Source organism: Cibotium barometz, chromosome 12, assembly GCF_041138505.1.
Source record: "Cibotium barometz isolate CiBa-2024 chromosome 12, ASM4113850v1, whole genome shotgun sequence".
NCBI lineage: Eukaryota > Viridiplantae > Streptophyta > Polypodiopsida > Cyatheales > Cibotiaceae > Cibotium > Cibotium barometz.
This window is the reverse complement of record NC_141057.1, coordinates 43298575-43318057: the sequence shown is the minus strand read 5'-3', so window position 1 is coordinate 43318057 and position 19483 is coordinate 43298575. Positions and strand designations below refer to the sequence as shown.

Genomic DNA, 19483 nt, shown 5'->3' with positions numbered 1-19483 from the left:
AATACATAGATGATTAAGAACATGAGCCAAGGAAAGAGGTAGCAAAAATATGCACCTTTGTTACTGCCTCCAAAAACAATCCGGGGCGCACTGGCAGCTCTTCATTGCTAGACCTTGATGGGACCTGTCATATAGAATGGCACAAATAAAGTTAGCAAGGTTGATCTTCATACAAAGCTTCCTTCATGAAAGTCTCATCAAACCTTTTGTTTGCTTCCAGATACACGGTTCTTTACACCAGGCTTCTCTTCTTCATCTTCTTCTGGAGGGTCTTTACCCTCCTCTTTACCGTTCATAACATTTGAAATTCTTTCACGCAAGGCAGGTCCCGGTCTAACACTTACAATTTTGGAAATAAACTTGACCTGTTTGTGTATTCAAAGGTGAAGTTTAGAGACAAAGGAAAAAGATCACAACAGAAATCCTAATCAATTGTCATGTGTTGGGTCGAGCAGCGAGCTGGTGTAGCCCGTCCGTTCTCAAAGAGAGAACCTGGGTTCAAAACCCAACCCTGATCTAGCCTAAAGGGCAGTTTAAAAGCAGTACCCATCTCTCGCCAAAGAAAAAAAAAACTACTCAATGGTTGTCAAGTTGTTACATCTTTCTTTGAGTTGATAAGAGTATTAAAGAAAGAGCTTCTCCACGTACCACATTTCCAGGCAAGTTTTTGAAACCACGATTATCATTTCTTTTGTCTAGCAAACCACCACCTAGCATACTCCGCGCCTCTTCCCTCACCAAAACCAGTTTTGCCAGCAACCTTCGATCTTGGACTCTTGGTTTTTCTTCAATACCCTATTAACGCCAAGTACCAGGAAAGAAAAAATTATATAACTTGATAAGATCGAAATATATCCAAGCTTACAAATCAAGAAAATAATTGAACAAGCCTATTTCAACAAACTGACACAAAGCAAAGACAATAATATTTCAACAAACTAATACAAACCAAAGAAAACACTAGAAAAAGTTTTGCAAAGAGCATGAGAATGCAAAGATAAAAATTAAATTTAAAACTAAATATCTAGTTGTGTCAATCTATACTTCTATTGCGTTTGTTCCGGCAGGAATGGCTTTCAAACTCTCTTGTTCCATTTTGTCAATGGACTCCCTTACCAATTATTGATACTCGTTGACACCTAAATCCAACTAGCACAATTGCATACCATAGAAACTGCAATTGGTTCATAGTTGTTACGAGGCGCGCCTCTAACAGTTAGAGGCGTTCGAGGCGTACGACTGCCTAATCGAGGCATCCACCCAAAAAAAAAAATGCTGGTTTGAGTCTTTAGGCGGGGGCTTTAAGGACCCAAGGTAGCCCCTCTCACACACACTCTCTCTCTCCATCATTCTCTCCCTCCCTCCCTCCCTCCCTTAAGCCTTTCTCAAGACCCAAAGTTCAAAGTTCAAACTTCAAACACACTAGGATGATGATGTTTTTTATACCCACTTTTGGAGCTCTCTCTATACTCTACCGGTTCATTTCAGTTCATTTCATTTTACTTTGTACCCTTGAATCTTGATGTTGTATCCAGATGATGATGATGGACTATTTTGGTCTCATAGGTCATTTTGGCCTTTTGCAGACGTTAATACAGCTTTCTTTCTTTCACACACACACTCTCCCCCTCTCTCACACACCCTCTCTCTCCCTCCCTCAAGGCTCATACATACACACTCTACTCTCTCTCTCTCTCTCTCTCAAATTTTACTATATATATTATATCTATCTATCACTATATATATATATATATATATATATATATATATATGTATATATAAACAGACGCCTCTAACACGCCTCTAACGTCTCTAAAAAATAGGAGTCTTTCGAGGCGCGTACCATACCCGCCTCGTACCAAACGCCTCTGACGCCTCTAACAACCTTGAATTGGTTTATGATGCCCAATTTTTTTCCAACCAAATTCACCCTTACACACCCAAGTACCACTCCAAATATTTGCCGGTCCGTGCCATGCATCAACCACAGGACAAGCCCAACAAGTGGGTCAATTGGCTGCTTGAAGTGAACACTCCTATATAGGGTGTTATTACTCTTACATTCAGCAGTGTTTCAAATAATACCAGATGTGGGATACCACAAACATGGAAGGGTGGCTTGATAAGGAACACAACAACACAAGGTCCTAAACTCAGGAAAATAGTGTGGCATTCAAGCCTATCTAGAGGGAAGGGAAAGCATTATGAAATTCAAGCACACACATGAACCCATACAGAATCATGAGACCCCAAGGACCCGAGAAAGCACACACTAGGTGGTAAGAGAAACATTATGCACAATGTCATGATTGTATACATAGCAAATTTCGCCAAAAATAAGTGCGAAGCCCGTTCCCCATCTGAACTCTAGGGAACCCCTTTGCTCAACTCACCATGGCCAAGAAGCCGAAGCTGGAAATCAGCAAACAGAAAAGCAGCTGATTTTATATGCCTACAAAGTAAAATGCTTGCAGGATCAATGATCTGATTTGATCAGGATCGATCAAGAAGTCGAATCATTTGGAGCACAATTTCAGAGTCTTATAGAAGATTAGGATCGAGCCATTACTCCAGGAAGGAATGAACAGAAGCTAGGTAGCCATAGAAGCCATTAAGGTGGCTCCATTCTTAACACCTTTCGTGAAAAAACTCAAGAATCTGTAGAATAAAATGGGAAGAAGGTTCCTGAGCAAGCTGAGCTCGAATGAAGAAGAGTGTAGCAGACCACCTCCATAGACTTGCGGGCTTACTCCAGAGGAAGGGATTACTAGGTTGTTTTGTAGACTATGCACCCAGATGCATACAAGCAGCTTCACCCTGATGATGAGCATGAGGAATTTTCCAAATGCAGCCCCACCACAATGACATGAAGAGTAATAGGGTTGATGTCAACCATTTGGTCCCTTCACCAGTTTGATCAATGTTTCACACAGTGAGCGAAACCAAGGTGTGGACGGGGATTCTCCACAAAAAAAAGCTAGAGCATTAACTGGCAAAGTTTGGCCTAAAAGATCGCTTCTGAGCAAAAGCAACATGGGATTTTCATCATTTAAGTGACTTATAGTGTTTATAAGTCAGTGTTTTCACACATCATTAAAGACACGCTCAACATATTATTATTTTGGGCATGGGACAGGTCGACAAAAGGAGGCGCCTACTTGAAACTTGGGCTACACGCCTGGAAAAGCATAAAGTTGATATTTTGGGCCAAAACTTGGGCATCAAAAGCCAAGAAAAGCATAAAGTTGATATTTTTGGGTAAGTTCACCTATTTTGGGAAAAAAGGGAAAAGCACTTCAAATATAGCTAGTCAACTTCATTAAAAAGGGGTAGGGGCTTCTATTTTGGAGCATGAAGCGCATGCCTCTATTGGCCGATTGCAGCTCTCTCTCTCTCTCTCTCTCCCATCTCTCAACGCTGGCCGTACAGCTTCTTCTCTCCCTTTTCTCTATTTTGGAGTTGGTCGCTTACAGGGTGATCAATAGCCAAATTTCGTTTTTGTTGGCCGCCTCCAAAACCGGTCGACTGTAGGTTGTACTTACAGCTGTACAACAGCCATACAGTCTACCACACGTGTGGTTTTTCTTCTAGCGTTCTTCGCTCACAGTTCTGGCCTTGTCAGGGGTAGATGTTTTTAGAGCTGTTTTGGAGCTGTTTTGGAGGTATCTGGGACAGTTTTGAGAGCTCTTTTGGTGCTTTGTTTTTATCTTGACACCGGATAGATATCCGGGCAAGAGACTTTGCCAATGCTTTGTTGGAAAATTTGGTGTTCTATGCTCAATAAAGAAGTTCCTAGGGGGGGCGGCCGTTCCAGCTCAGTGCAGTGTTATTATTTTGATTATGGTTCTTCCGCTGTGTTTTTCATGCTCTATGTCTGTGCCTGGTATTTGAAGTGTTGGTTTATTATTGCTCTGGGTCCCCGACTTTGGTGACAGTTGACATTGGGACTGATCTGTGATCAAAAGACTACGTGCCTGGGTTGTTCTAACTGCGTATAGCCCATACAGATGAGCTTATCCATAGATTTTGACCAATTAAAAAGATTGCTATATGTGACCAAAAAGTAGAAATACAAGAACTTACCACCAAAAGATTATCAGCTTGTATGGCTATGTCATTTAGATTTGCTTTTGGGATTGTCAGCTTCCCCCCACTTTCCGTGTCAAAAACACCGCCACCACCAGCTGATCGCCGTAGTATTTCATGCCGTTTTTCTTTGGTTGGTGTACGGCATAGCATCCCTATTACTTGCACCTGTGTGGCAAGGTCGTGGCTGCATGTTAACACAATTGCCCAAATTCACTGCAAGAGAGAGAGAGAGAGAGAGAGAGAGAGAGAGAGAGAGATACTGAGACCTAAAATAGCATGCTATATCACTACTGTGGGGGGGACACAGACAACTACTGAACACTTAAATAGCATGCTAGATCACTCACATGGGGGGGACACTTGTCAGAGAGTTGCCCCAACACCGTGTCTTTTATGATCTCAAGTACCTGCTTCCGCTGTAAAGTAGAAATAAAGTTTTTTTTAAAAAAAATTAGTAAAATAACAGCCTACATGTGCATCGCTTCTTGCAAAATATGGTAGTCTAAGAAAGAGATAAGAATACAATTCAATCTTTGATTTCAGACACTGTATATAGAGTCCCCAGCGTTGTAGTGGGTTGGTAAGGCGATTGACTTCCAGCGTGTTGGCGCAGGTTCAACCCCTGGCCTCTACAACGGCAGACTGATAACAGTATATAAGATACATTATAACAAGCCAAAGGAAAACTAATACGTTGCCAAACATCAACAAATTATGCGTTATCATATCAAGCTGGTATTCAGCTACATGGAAAGAACAATCAAAGAGTTAGCAGGATCAAGCATTAACCTTCTCATCTTGTTCAGAATCTGCCTGCCTGATCATCCAGTCCAAGGCCAGTAAAAAGCTCCCATCCAGACTGTCGAGTTTCTGTCCTATCGCTCCTGCTGCTGCTAATTCTAAAGCAACACCTTCATCTTCAGGATCCAAACCTTGTATATCCTCAAGCTGCAGAAAATAAGTCACACCTTTGTCAAAGGTCAATACCAGCAAGAGGAGCACTTCAACAAAAAATTAAAAGCCACTTTAATAACACTCACTTGGAATAACTGAAATGGTTGTCATCTGAAAACGGCCCAAAATTAGGAAATGGAAACAGCTGAGAAGCAGCAGGTGGTGAAAACTATATGATATAATTTTTTTGGGAAAAGCAAAAAACAGGGAAGATTGAGAAAAATAGAGAAAACTTTTGGATTATGATAATTTTTCGGGGAACTGAGTAAATTTGAGGATAAATCAAAATTCGGCAAGCGCTATACAAGGCCAATCAATGGGGAATAAATTGGCGACCCGTACCGCTCACAACTTGCACAGTGCTCATCCAATAGGTAGCTGTGGGTGTAACTAATGTCCAATTATGTCTAGGTGTTACATGTGGAAGCTTATGGAATACCTTTTACTTGATCAGCAGAGAACATTCACAAACTGAAAATATGCAAGAGAGAGATGGAGTGGAGGAGTACACAGGATTGGGTTCCAATAACCCTCAGAAGGCCCCCACCCGTAGGTGTATCTGCCTTATTGCTGTATGAAGTAATGGACTGACCTAGGGCTAAGAAAACCCTGAGTTGCTGTCACGTGCACACACATGGAGATATCTAATCCCTGATTTATGCATCAGTTTAAGGCTACTTTAGGGCACTAGCAGGCTCAGACAGGCACAGTGGTCAAGCATCCGGTCAGCCGCAGCATAATATATGTGTGTTAGCAGTCATGGGCATTTACAGCAGGCTGACCAGCATTAATCATGGCCGACCAACATTTGATGTAGCCAACTAGCATTTTATTTGTCCAAGACGCTGGAGGCTGGCCGACTTGCGCAAGGAGGGCCTATACACAGCTAGGCCAGCATTCATTCATAATCATCTCTCTTTTGGAGATTGGTCTTAGATAAGTCTATTTTGGAAGGCCATTGGCCAACCATGTATATTACCTTTTCATGTACATAATACATATACTGAAAACCTCTCTCTCTCTCTCTCTCTCTCATGTTTCTATGTTCTTCGTATTCCATGATGAGTTCCCATGGACAGTTTTGTATCACCCCACTGAGATAGCTATGTTTATGTTTTCTTTCTGTTTTATTTTCCATTCCATGATGAGATATGCCATGGACATTATTGTATCACTTCGGTCTCATAGGCCCATTGGGTTTTTAGTAGACGCTTAATATATCTTTCTTTCTTTCTTTCTTTCGCCTGCGTTTTGCACTAAGGTTCCTATAGGGTGCTTAAGGGTTGTGATTAAGGCATGAAGGCTTCCGCTATGTCACACTTCCTGACCTTAAAGACGCGGACGTCAGCACTGGCCTGAAGTCACCTCTGCTGGATAGTGCTTATGTGCTGCGTTTTGCTCCACACAGGTAAGATGACCTGCGTTTTTGCTTATACACGCAAAGATGGACTGCAATCGACCTCATGTTGCTTGCATTTGGGCTGAGGTCTCGAGCACGTGTATCAACTCTAGATGTGTGCAAGAATCAGAGAGAGCTGCTGTAGGCTCATGCACATGTATGTATAGTGCCTGGGGGGGCTGGCTGACTGCATGAAGAGAAGGCCGACTAGATGCGTGGGCTGGTCATTGGTGTAATTTGCCCTTTTTAACCTTTCACAAGGGCACCTGGCCATTGGGATTTGTGCTCAAGGTAATGGGCACACAAAGAACCCATGGCCCCCAACTTGGGTGGCCGATGGGCTTCCCAAAGTCTTCAAAAGACTTTAATCCAAATATCCCAAAGCTAGACGGTGTTGCTAGTACTTAGAATAAAAGTTTGCACACATCAGGACGACGCTTTTGACTTATGACCTGACAATGGGCAGCCAACCAATGACCTAATAAGTGTAGGCTAACATGAGGGGGGACAAAGATGCTCTATAATCTGCCTCTCTGAAGATAAAACGCATGATGGGCATCCAGTCTCCACCCCCACGATGCATACATCGATATCTGAGAGAGAAAGAAGTTCTTCCATGGCTCAGCACCTCGAAGAAAGCCTCTAACCACTAGCTTGCAAAGCAAGGCTCTGCACTAGATATCTTGATCTAGCTTGCAAAGCAAGGCTCAGTGCCTCAAAGAAAGCCTCTAACCACTAGCTTGCAAAGCAAGGCTCTGCACTAGATAACTTGATCTATAATATTCATTCCTCCTTCTTACATGGGACAAATGATAGTCTCCCATGCAACTCTAGCTCGAGTATCTAGTGTGCCATCCAAACCTAGCCAAAGAAAGTTGTGGACCAGTCTCCACAGCTGACCAAATCATCCTCGAGAGAAGCACCATGTCACATGCGGAAGCCTCTGTGGCCAGATCATCACTCAATGGAAAACGCAGCACTCCCACTGGATGCTTGATGCACAAACAACTGGATAAAAACGCGAGAGAAAGCAGTGACCTAACCTACTCAAAATCTTATTCATATACTTGTCTGTTACAATGCCATGTTGGAAGCTTAGCTTCCCTTGAAAAAGGTCACTTGTACTCCTACCTATGACCCAAGTCCCAAGTGGGAACTTGAATGAATGACATAAAGACCTTGGCCCTCTTTATATAGCCCCTTGCAAATCTGGCCGACTGAACCCAAACTGGCCGACCAGCATTTAATGCTGCCGACCAGCACATTCTTGGCGTATTCCTCCTGTCGGGTTGCTGCCTGGTCCATGCCTTCTCTTGGTTCCACTCAGCCCTAAAAGGGGTCTGATTCTGTCCTACTGCCTGTCCAGATCAGTGCGGAAGCATGTCCACGTGGCATGCACGTGACACACCAACAGGAGAAGATATACCAGACTGAGGCAAGCAATACTTGGTTAATCACCAAGGCTCTAGAGGCTAAGTCCAGTTTCCTAGAGCTCCAATGAAGTGGCTTTTTCCTTCTGCTCATGAGAACTGGTGCAAACTACTGTGCGAAGTATACATCGATCCCAACCTGACATTACAAGTATCTTGCAGTGCTGCCTCCCTCAATCCAAGTATATCTAAATTTTATAGAAATCCTCCGAGCCAATCCGAAAAGAACAAAGGCAAATGTGGGAGGCAGTGTCATCCGTAAGCTATGTTCATCCTCAGAGCAGACTCAAGCCGGATACCCCAGCAGTGGATCAAAGATATATATTCATAGCCTCAACTCTCTTTGACAAACAAATCAGGAGATCTGGAAGCGCTCTCCTCTGTCACCACATGCCAATATATGAGCATCAGTATACAAGCATGACATTTCTCTGATCCAATCCTCAGAGAGAACCCTGTGCATCTAAGGGTTCCTTCCAAAAAACCTCAATCAATTCTATCATATGCTTTCTCAGAGTCAAGCAGTAGAATGGCTAAGGGCTGGTTGCTCGCTTTAGCCCATTCCACTGCCTCCCACAAGGAAAACATGATGCGATACATGCACCTCCCTTGTAGGAACCAGTCTAAGTGTCCTGAATCACATTCTATGAGATCGGCTGCAACCTTATATTAAATGCTTTTGCCAAGATTTTATAAGCAGTTCCAAGCAGTGTAATCGGCTGCCATTGGCTTATGTTTGTCTTATCCCCTCCTTTTGGGATGAGATGAATAAGACCCTCCATGAAGAAAGAGCGCATATTTTCTGTGTTCCACATATCTTGGAAGGCCATAGTGATTTGTTCCCCAAAGTCATCGGAAAAGGAGGGTGATAATTCTCCTGGACACTTACCGCGAGGAGGATTGTCTCATGTATATGCTTGCAGCTGGGACTATGAGCTCTTCCGGTGGTATTGAGTGCTAGACCCACTTGGGCAGGCATGTTTTGAGAAGGTACTGATGTCTTTAGCCCGTATGCTAGTCCTTCCAACTTGCGTGGGCCTTCACTTTGTTTTGCAATGCCATTGGTGGTGGCATTGGAGCAGCTTCTTGTTCTGCTGGTGCAGACCAAGTGGTGGAGGATCTTGATCCGCTAATGAAGCAAAAGAAGGATTTGTTCAAGATCATGAAGCACCTCAATGATGTGGTCTTTAAGCTAGAGTCACCAAGTCATTGGAAAATACATCTGGTGTTCCATTCAAGCAATCTTGTGCTATACCATGGACCGGACTTGGTCTCTCCACCCGATAACAAGCCCGAGTTAGTGGATGATGGTCTTCAAAATTTTGGTCTGAGAGCACATGATCAACACCACCTTAGGACCATCGGACTCTTGTTTGAAGACACTGGAGCTCCCGTAAATGCAGCACACCCCCCCCCTCAAACCCTTCTACTTTCATGCTGCTCTCCATCTCCCACATTTTTTTCCCCTCTCTTCCTTTTTCCTGTTTTTGCTTCTCCAACCGTTGTTCCTGCCCACCCCCCTCCATTTCCCGCTTCCAGGTGCCCTTCCCAACCCTCCTATGCTCTTGCCACCTCCTTTGCCTGTCTCTGGCGCATTCGCCCCTTCCACCTCCTCTCTGCGCCACTTCCGCTCTTCTCCGCCTCTTCCACACCTTTCATTGCTGCCACTTTGCTTTCGCTTCCTCCCCCCCTTCTTCCTTCTATCCCCCTCCTTGCTCAAACCCAACCTTGCTGCCCTCCCCTCCTCTTTTGTCTGCTTCCCCCTTCTTTTGCTTCCTTTCTCCCATGCGCCTCTTGTTAGCAGTCATCTCTTGTCTGTACACTATGTCAGGGCCTCTGTTGTGGGTGTGCCCACCCATATTTGGTGTCTTCCCATTTTTCCTCTCTCTCCGTGTTTTTTCCTATTTTCTCTGGAGCTGTGTGTGGGTTGTCGGCTGCCCCCAGATGTCTGGCCGACTGTGTTTGTGCTGCCCGTGTGATCTGGTGCTGCCTGACTGTACTATACTGTTGGCCGACTACGTGATTGCTGGCCGACTGGGTATTTTACAGGTCATGGGCACCAGGGCAGCTGTCGGCTGACTTTGGGCTGGCCGACCAGCAACCAGGGGCCATATAAAATGGCCCCTTGCCCCCACACTCCTGTATTGTGTATTTCCGGGATTTATTGGTGTATATAGCAGAGTTACACAAGCTTCTCTCTCTCTTTCATATGTGTATTGCTCTCTACAGCAATTGTCTTCATTTCCATTGTGCATTCTGACATGGTATCAGAGCCCCACATGGCTTGAAGCTTGGAGACATTGGGACGTCGAGGGTTTGCTGATTGGAGATTGTTTGGGCTGTACGGGACTTGGAGATCGGGTAGAAGGCGGCCATCACCGTTGGACAGCCACCTTGCATTCTATTTGCAGGCTCTTCTTCTTCTTTTTTCCTACCCACCCTCCCTTCACAAGACCTTGTGAACCCTTGAGATGGCAGATTCGCTTGAGATGGCTGAGAAGCACGTGAAGATCCCAACACTCCCCACGTTCCCGGTGGACTGATAGTTGGACGGGAACAACTACGGCATATGGAAGGTAACGATGGAATCTGTTTTGGAGTCCTATGACTTGGCTGATTTCATTGTTGATCGGGTTCCACGGCCGGAGTTGGAAGATGGGGAGTTATCCTCTATTCGGAAGGAACGGGAGGCACAGGCACAGTCATGGGATCGTGTTAATGCCCAAGTCCGTTTTTTCATCTTCCTTAATTGCACAACACAAGTGATCAATCACATAAAGCATATGACGCTGGCCAGAGGGATTTGGCAACATTTGGCTTCTCTCTACAACAGGGTTTCACCCATGAAGAGGATCTCCTTGGAAGTTTAGATGCGGGTGATGAATCCTGCAAAGTCATCGACGATGCGGGAGCACATCAACAAGCTGTAGGCTCTTCAGTAGAAAGTTCTCCAAGCCGGGAAAGAGAGATCGTCCGAGGATATGGCCATAACGTTGTTGTCACGCTTGCCCTCTCAGTACTCAGCATTTTACTCCTCTTTGATCACCAGTGGCAGGCTCAGCACCATCACATGGGAGGAGCTAGTGCCCATGGTCTTGGACCAGGAAGAGCGATTCACGAACCCTCCACAAGGCGGAGGTTCTAAGGCCTTGACTGGCCAAAGGTCGAAAGGCCGTAACAACAACAACAAGGGCAAAGGGAAGTCTTCATCGGAGAAGTCTTCTAAGAAGAAGCCCGATTCAGACCAAGAGAAACTGAAGGCCGAGAGAACCTGTAATGATTGTGGCGAGAAAGGCCACTATTGGAGAAAGTGTCTCAAGCGGACTGAGAAGAGTGCTGATTCTTCAGCTTCAGCTGCAAAGACTCCAACCTTGTGCACTTCGAGATGTTGGACACCGATGGTGCTGCTTCTTCTTCGAGCGAGGAGGCAGTTGGCTTCACCGCCAAGGATACTCGGGAATGGATTCTTGATAGTGGTGCTTCCAGGCACATGACTCCTTCCCGTGACTTCTTTCAAGATCTGAAATGGCAATCAGGTCACATTTTCATTGGAGACAATTCCACCATACCGATTCACAATGAGGGCCGGATGGAGATCATTCTCGATGGCAGAGGGGGAAAGCATTCCTCTCGTGTTCTTTACATCCCCGCCCTTGGTTTTCATCTATTGTCAGTGCATGAGGTGTGCAAGATTGGCTTCCGGGTAGAGTTTGAGGAGCATTCTGTTGCTCTACGGGACCACAAGACTAGCCAGGTTGTTTGGGAAGGCGGAGTGGAGAATGGTATATACAAACTCTCAGCACTCTCCTCTTTGACAAGTTCTCAGATTGGTGATTTGTGGCACTTTCGGTTTGGCCACTTGAATGTGGATGCACTGCGGCAAGCTTTCCGGGACCAGATGGTGGTTGGCTTGCCAGATGTTGGCGGCAAGCAAGGACACTGTAGTTCTTGCATTCGTGGTGAGCAGCACAGGGAATCCTTTCCGAAGCAAGCTTCCAGGCGAGCTTCGAAACCTTTGGAGTTGGTACACACTGACTTGTGTCGGCCTATACAGACAGCATCCTTGGGAGGTTCTTTGTACTTTATGCTGCTGCTTGATGATTGTAGCATATTCACTTGGGTTTATTTTCTTTCACAAAAGGACCAAGCTTTTGCTCGGTTCAAGGAGTGGCATGTGATGGTGGAGAAAGAGTATGGCTTGTAGATAAAGACACTTAGGACTGACAAAGGAAGAGAATTTTCTTCCAATGCATTCGTGTGGTTTTGTGCGGAACATGGCATCAAGCAAGAGCTGGCCAATACAGGTTCGTCGTCAGAGAATGGAGTAGTTGAGTGTAAGAACAGGACTGTGGTGGAGATGGTGAGGACGATGCTGGAGCATCATGATCTTCCTCGTCCACTTTGGGAAGAGGCTGTGGCTGCGGCTGTCCATATCCTCAACCGTTCTCCGACGACTTTAGTACCGAATATGACTCCCTTTGAGGCGTATTTTGGCAGGAAACCTAATGTCTCCCATTTCCGTGTGTTTGGGAGTGCTGCATATGTTCACATTCCAAAGAAGCGGAGGGGGAAGCTCGACTCAAAGTCCCAAAAGCTTGTCTTTGTGGGATATAACTCTCTTTCCAAGGGATACAAATTGTATGATCCAGAGAAGAACGAGGTCGTTGTCAGCAGGGATGTGGTTTTTGATGAGCGTGTTCCAGTTTCCACTGTTGATGAGCCGCCACTTCTTGGAGACCCAAAGGATTCTGATGATGATTCCCAATCGATTGTTCCAACTGGACAGCCTCAGTCCGTTGAGGAGGTTGAGCCCGCAACTGGAGATGAGCCCCCGCAGCAGCAGGAGGCTCCGCATTCTGTTCGAGTTCCCAGGTGGCTGGTAGACACCCTTCGGGAGTCCGGTGTTATGGAGATTCCCTCCGAATGGATCACAGAGGACGGACCTCAAAGATCGCATAGAGTTCGTGACACAAGTCATTCAGCAGAGCTTTTATAGGTAAACTATGCTTTGATGTCTTGTATCATGCGGCACAAAGAGCCCACTTCCATCAAGGAAGCCCTTGCACAGGACACTTGCAGGAAAGCCATGCAGGTGGAACTGGATGCCATTGAGAAGAATAACACCTTAGGAGTTGGTTCCAAGGCCATCGAAACGATCTGTCGTTGGTATCAAGTGAGTCTTTAAGACCAAGTATACATCAGATGGATCGGTGGACAAACACAAAGCCAGACTTATGGCTAAGGGTTATGCTCAGCGGCCTGGCATCGACTATGAGGATACCGTTGCACCGACAGTGAGGAGAACCACGATTCAGACCGTTCTTGCCCTTGCTTCTTCTTAGCGGTGGCCCATATTTCATATGGATGTTAAATCTGCGCTCCTTAATGGTGACTTGCAGGAGGAGGTGTATGTTGAGCAGCCTCCACGCTTTGAGGTTCCAAGATCAAAGGGGATGGTTTACAGGTTGCGGAAGGCCTTGTAGGGTCTTAAGCAGGCTCCCAGGGCTTGGAATCAAAAGATTGATTCCTCTTTCTACGGACTAGATTTCAGAGATCGGTTGCAGATCCCAACCTATCTCTCTTTCGGGACGCGGCATGGTCACGTTGATCATCCTTTATGTGGATGACCTCAAGGCTCATTCTCACCGGCGGTCATATGGAGCACATTGCAGTGACGAAGGCTGCCTTGTCAAAGGAGTTTGAGATGACCGATTTAGGCTTACTCCACTTCTTCTTGGGATTGGAGATCTGGCAAACCCAGAGGAGGTTCTTTGTCTCTCAGCAACAACGGTATATTCATGAGTTGCTTGAGGCCTTTGGGATGGAGAACTGCAAGCCTATCACGTCACCAATGAACCCGAATACGAAGCTTACAGTGAATGATCCTTGTGAGCCAGTTGATGCCTGTTTGTACCGGAAGCTGGTTGGTTCATTGATCTGGTTGGCTGAACACCAGATTGGACTTGAGCTTTCCTGTGGGGTTGTTGAGCTCATTTATGCAGACGCCGTTGAAGTCTCATGGGACGCAAGATTGCGGATCTTGCGGTATCTCCAAGGTACGAAGGATCTTGGACTCTTCTACACCAGTGGAGGTGAAACGAAAGAACGAGTTCGACTCCAAGTTGGAGTGACTCAGATTGGGGAGGAGATCCAGACACGAGGAGATCTACATCACGCTACAGTTTTACCCTCGGCTCAGGAGCTGTTTCATGGAGCAACAGGAGGCAGCCAACTATTGCCTTGTCGTCAACGAGGCAGAGTACCGGGCTGCTTGTGGTGCTGCTTGCGAGGTTGTGTGGCTGCGGAGGTTGCTTGGCGAGATTGGGTTTCCACAGAAGAAGCCCACGGTCATCCAGTGCGATAACCAAAGCTGTATCGCTATTGCTCAGAACCCAGTCTTCCATGCTCGGACCAAGCACATAGAGATACAATATCACTTTGTTTGTCAGAAGATTTTGGCTGGTGACATCTTTATTGTTCGACGGAGGACAATGCAATGGACCTCTTCACGAAGTCTCTACCTCAGGCTATGCTCCAGCGGCGCTCCAACTCACTGGGGTTGGTTCCACATCCAGGAGCTGAGAGGGGGTGTTAGCAGTCATCTCCTGTCTATACACTATGTCAAGGTCACTGTTGTGGGTGTGCCCACCCGTATTTGGTGTCTTCCCATTTTTCCTCACTCTCCGTATTTTTTCCTATTTTTTCTGGAGCTGTGTGGGGGCTGTCGGCTACCCCCAGATGTCTGGCCGATTGTGTTTGTGCTGCCCGTGTGATCTGGTGCTGCCTGACTCCACTATACTAGTGGCCGACTACCTGATTGCTAGCCGACTGGGTATTTTACAGGTCATGGGCACCAGGGCAGCTGTCGGGGCTGACTTTGGGCTGGCTTGCAGCAGGTAGAGTTTTCCACGACTACTCAGGCCGTGTTTCTTGCGTCGCCAGATGGGCCTTCTAGTGCAAGTATGCCCTTGTGGACATGCAAAGCCAAGCCAACAGCCACCAAGAGTCCCAAACAGTGGTGAGCCCAACACAAGGTCTGACTATGTTGCCGGTCATCAACTCTGCCAAAATGCCACACACACACCCCACACACCCCCCCAATCCTCTCCTTCATCCCTTCCTCTAGCGGAGAGCCTCAACAGCAAGTCCCACATGAGACCAGTGGGCAGCAATGGTAGACCCACAGGAGACCAGCGGGGGCAGCAATGGTAGACCCCTCGTAGGCACCATCACCACCGTCGAGGTAGGCACAGTAGGGACTGAACCCCTATGGACTCCGCCTCAATGCAACAGTTCCAACTTTGAACCGTTATGAGCATTTATCCCTGGACCCACCCCAAGATTCAGCGGCGGCAGATCCTTCGGTTTAGGCCCAATTAGTTGATACAGCATTGTGACTCGGTGGAGGGCGTCCTCAGAGCCCGGCCATTAGCTTCACATTCCTTGGGTGATCTCACAATCTTGGAGGCCATCAAGACGGCTTGGCTGAAATTCCACATGGAGCTTGAGCCCTTTACGGCCCCAACCCACGAGGCCCCCATTTGACATGTGGCAATGCCCATTGAATAAAGACGGTCCACATGAGCAAAAGGATGCCCAAAGGTTGGGCTGCCCACACTTGCATCCCTAGGCCCAAACACTCACTGGCCCAATTTTAATGAATGTGAATAGTGAAGGTTATAAAACCTTTAGAAAAAATAAACAAGGGTTTAAATGAATGCTTACCACTTGTTCACAGGCCACAAACCATGTCAAAATACAGGACACTCACATGGTTCATGGGTGGGCATCTCCTAACTATGAACCGACGTCATTGCAGGCAGTCACACGAAAACAAGTCACGCCAAATCAGTTTCAAGCAAGCATAGATGTGTGCACGTGCATTATGCAATGGATATATCTCCAATTCCAGAAACTTGTAAATAGCACGTCTTTCCGAGCATGGAACTAGCTCAGTGGGAAGCCTAAACTAGGATCCCTCACAGTTTCCACGTCCAAGCTACACTACGGGTGACACGAGGCCTAGCCACCCCAAGGTAACACTAGTCCTGGCCTCAATACGGGCGACACGAAGCTCCCTAGGCTCCCGTACCTTGGCATGAAATAGGCGAAGACCACTTAGGCCCAAATGGTGACAGCCCTACACTTGTCATTATAGCTTTTACTTGCCATTCTATCTCATACGAGCCCCAAATCTATAAATTGGAGCCCTCTCTCTTCATTTGAGCAGGCTCTATTGCTACAAACTAACCTCTTCTTTATTCTTGATGGTTCTCCACTCCAAGGTTATGGCTCTCTACCCCTGCTATAGGCTGCCCAAATGCTGGTTGCTCTCTTTCTCTCTCTTTGCAAGGTTGCCCATGAAGTATTTGAAGGCTTCCATTGCGAAGAAATCTTGAAGGCAGGGAGGGGTATTTGATCATTATAATAGGATTTTCAGCCATTGGGCATTTGTCTTTTTAATTGATTATATTTTTATGGGCCTATGATTCAGCTATATGGGTTCATGGACAGCTTTATGGGCTTATAATTCAGCCATATGGGTTTATGGACAGCTATGTGCGCTATTACATAAGCTACGTTGGCCAGTATACACACGGAATATACATATTCTTGGCATTTTCATGGGGCTTTTTGATGAAAGCCCGTGTATATGAATTATTCATGGTAGTATGTAGAAAAATCTGGAGCGTGTGTTCCCCCAAAGCTTGTACATGATATTTTCTCCTTGGGTAATAAAATACTCCAAGGGGGAGGTCGGCCCATTCCGGCCTCTATGTGGTGTCAAATGTGTACATCTCTCTTTTACAACTTTGTGGAATTAAGTGGCATATATTTAAGGTTCTGGCCAATTTAAGTGTTGAATTGCATTAATGGTCAAGTGTTTTGTGAAATCCCTTCCTCTTACCCACTCCCAGTTACATTGGTATCAGAGCTTCGCCTATTTCACACTCTTGCGTGAAGACAATCCTATTGGGGTATAAACACTAGCTATTAGTGTAGTTAAACACTGCAAGCCTTTCCACTTATGGAAGCAAACATGCATCATGAGCAACATGAGCAAAAGAATGTTTGGCTTATGAATATATGAGTTCGTGTAATCTATTTTGGAAGCACAGACTTTGCTTTTGTGCCTGGACCTGTTTATTGGTATTTGGGTAATTCTATCAAAGCTCATAGCAATCTCTTCTAAACTCGTGTGACGAACTTGACCAACAAGAGATAAGTACTTTTCCATTGTTATTTGTTTTGTGTTCAGCAAATATGCATTTTTGGATAAGTACTTACCCTTGTACATGTATACAAGGAGAAAAGTAAATTGTTTGCCTTGAGTTGTTTCGGGGAAACATTTTCAATGGTTGAAAAAGCCTAGTATCTATGATATACATGATTATCATATGGAGTTATGGCTCCCTTTACTGGGATGTATTGGGCACAACTCATGGATTGAGGATGTTTCAATGGATTTCTATTGCAGCCAAAATGCCTATAAAACTATTGGCAACCGAAATGCCTATAAATCTATTGGTGGCCGAAATGCCTATGAACTATGTGTAGTAGAAATGTTTATGAAGCACCAGGACTATGGCTGTGAGTGATTCTTATCTTATGTTACACACTTGAGCCCACCTTTGCTCCAAGGTGTGGTCGGAGTACCAACACGGAGTGTAAGTGGTATAGTGAACTTGAGCCCACCTTTGCTCCAAGGTGGCTCCCGGCACCCACTCCCCACTCTTTCACCCTTGTTCTTATTATATCTTGCATACTGTTGGCAATGATGCACTGCTCCACTTACCCTACCACTCCTCGGCATCGCAGAGAGCTCACAGCTACAAATATATCCACAAAAGCCCTGGCCTTGGGGTTTGGCAAGGCTATGAGAAGCAAGAAAAAAACAAACTGCATGAGATAACTACAGTTGAGTACTTACTATCTCAGTGATAGTCTTCATGACGCTAGCGACGTCCTCGCCACCACGCAGCAGAGCTTGATAAGTCTCGGGGCTCCAAGCTTCTTCTTCTGTATCATTGGCAGGCCGGGCGCTCACTGCAACAACAACAAGAGTTCTCCTGTTATTCCTGCCCTGTTGATGTTGCTGGGTACGCTTCGTCCTGATTGGATAGTAAGAAGGGAAGTGCTTGCAAGCTGCTGTTGTTGTTGTTGTGGTAACGCTCGCAATCCTGCTATGGAGGACTGTCACTTCTCGAACCAAAATGCCACATGAGCTGCCTCTACCTCCAGATGGTAATATTGAATTCGCCATCGCCGCCGCTCCCCACCACCTCCTCCTCACCTCAGCCAGACCCTGCTCTACACATACCATACTTTATAGCGAACGAGCATTTTAAGAAATCAGCTAGATGCTAAGGAAAAATCTAATTTTTTCCCAAATTCAATAACTTCCATTTTCGAAAGGCTTTATTACGTTTTATTTTTTCATAAGGTTTCCTAAAGACCTTATAGTAAAAGGGAGGCTATATTACAGACTTTGTAAAAACTAGTGTGGTGACCCGTCTCTCTAACGGGCAAGAAGCATTTTGCATCTAGGTACATGCAAAAGATATATGTGTAAAATCACCCTTCCTTTCCTTTTAGAAGCTAGGCACATCGAGTTACACGCAAACACGCATAAAGATGTACGTATGTATGTACATGTACGTATGAGTACGTGTACGTAAAATCCATTGAAACCATACATGCCACAACTGAAAGATATGTGTAAGTCTGTGCGCGCCTATGAATGCATGTGTGCATGTCACATCACACATGTAAATATGTGTCTGTGTATGCGTACGCACCATAATATCCATAGATACTGGTCACACTCATACATATATGTATACATCGCCCTCAACTTACCAAACTAATATATAAAAACATCGTGATTGCCATATATATCCATATAAAAGCTTCTAGCATTACAAACCCATAAAATGATGAGTATCTTAACACACATGAACACAACCTCAAAACAATCTTCGGACAATAGGATTCTCTCTCCTTGGTAGCCTATATCCTACGCCTCCATCTGGCAAAATGTATGCCATAAAAAATATTAGCATTGAAAATATAACTCTCATAGAAAAAAGTTGTATAAAGATAAAAGCTTACAAAACTCATTTGGTGGATCAATATTTTAGGCGAACGGCGTTTGAACAGGCTTGTAAACAGCAAATCGAAAAATTCTGTATTGTCTGGTGCCTATGCACCGAAAATCTAGCTTATCAGGCTTTTCATAATCCACAAACATTACACGTACATGAAGCTGATCTGCAACCTTCCACAATCATAGATTGTAAATTCCTAGGAGCCCAAAGCTCTCATCGTCTCGTAACTGTCTCGACCATACAAACCCAACAATAATCTAGGTTCTAAAAAGTGAAGATATTCCCTATTGCAAATGAATGTTTCAATAAAAATATAAATTAATCAAACAAAACACAAAAGCTACATAAAAAGAAAGTTTGTATATATACCGTAAAACACCAGTGCTCTCTAACAGTTCGATAATTAGAGAAGCTGTTGCTTGGCCTTCCCAAAATGGAGGGTCTACAATTAAGCCATGAATATTAAATAAATCTTAGAAAATAATAATACCTGAATTATAACA

At 45.2% G+C, this 19483-nt stretch overlaps 1 protein-coding gene across 2 annotated transcripts in view; it reads right to left on the bottom strand.

Moving 5' to 3' along the window:
- LOC147633443 (protein PEP-RELATED DEVELOPMENT ARRESTED 1, chloroplastic) overlaps positions 1-18214 on the bottom strand; it is a 33115-nt gene extending 14901 nt beyond the window's left edge. The window contains exons 1-7 of one of the 2 annotated variants that reach the window (XM_086806522.1): positions 17804-18214; positions 4879-5037; positions 4437-4505; positions 4084-4254; positions 649-795; positions 204-365; positions 56-124 (exon numbers count right to left, since the gene is read on the bottom strand). In XM_086806522.1, coding sequence (XP_086662648.1) covers positions 56-124; positions 204-365; positions 649-795; positions 4084-4254; positions 4437-4505; positions 4879-5037; positions 17804-18196 — 1170 coding nt within the window. In that variant the 5' untranslated portion in view covers positions 18197-18214. The remainder of the gene's footprint in view (positions 1-55; positions 125-203; positions 366-648; positions 796-4083; positions 4255-4436; positions 4506-4878; positions 5038-17803) is intronic. The other variant, XM_086806521.1, reaches the window with a different exon arrangement.
- Positions 18215-19483: the final 1269 nt, after the last annotated feature.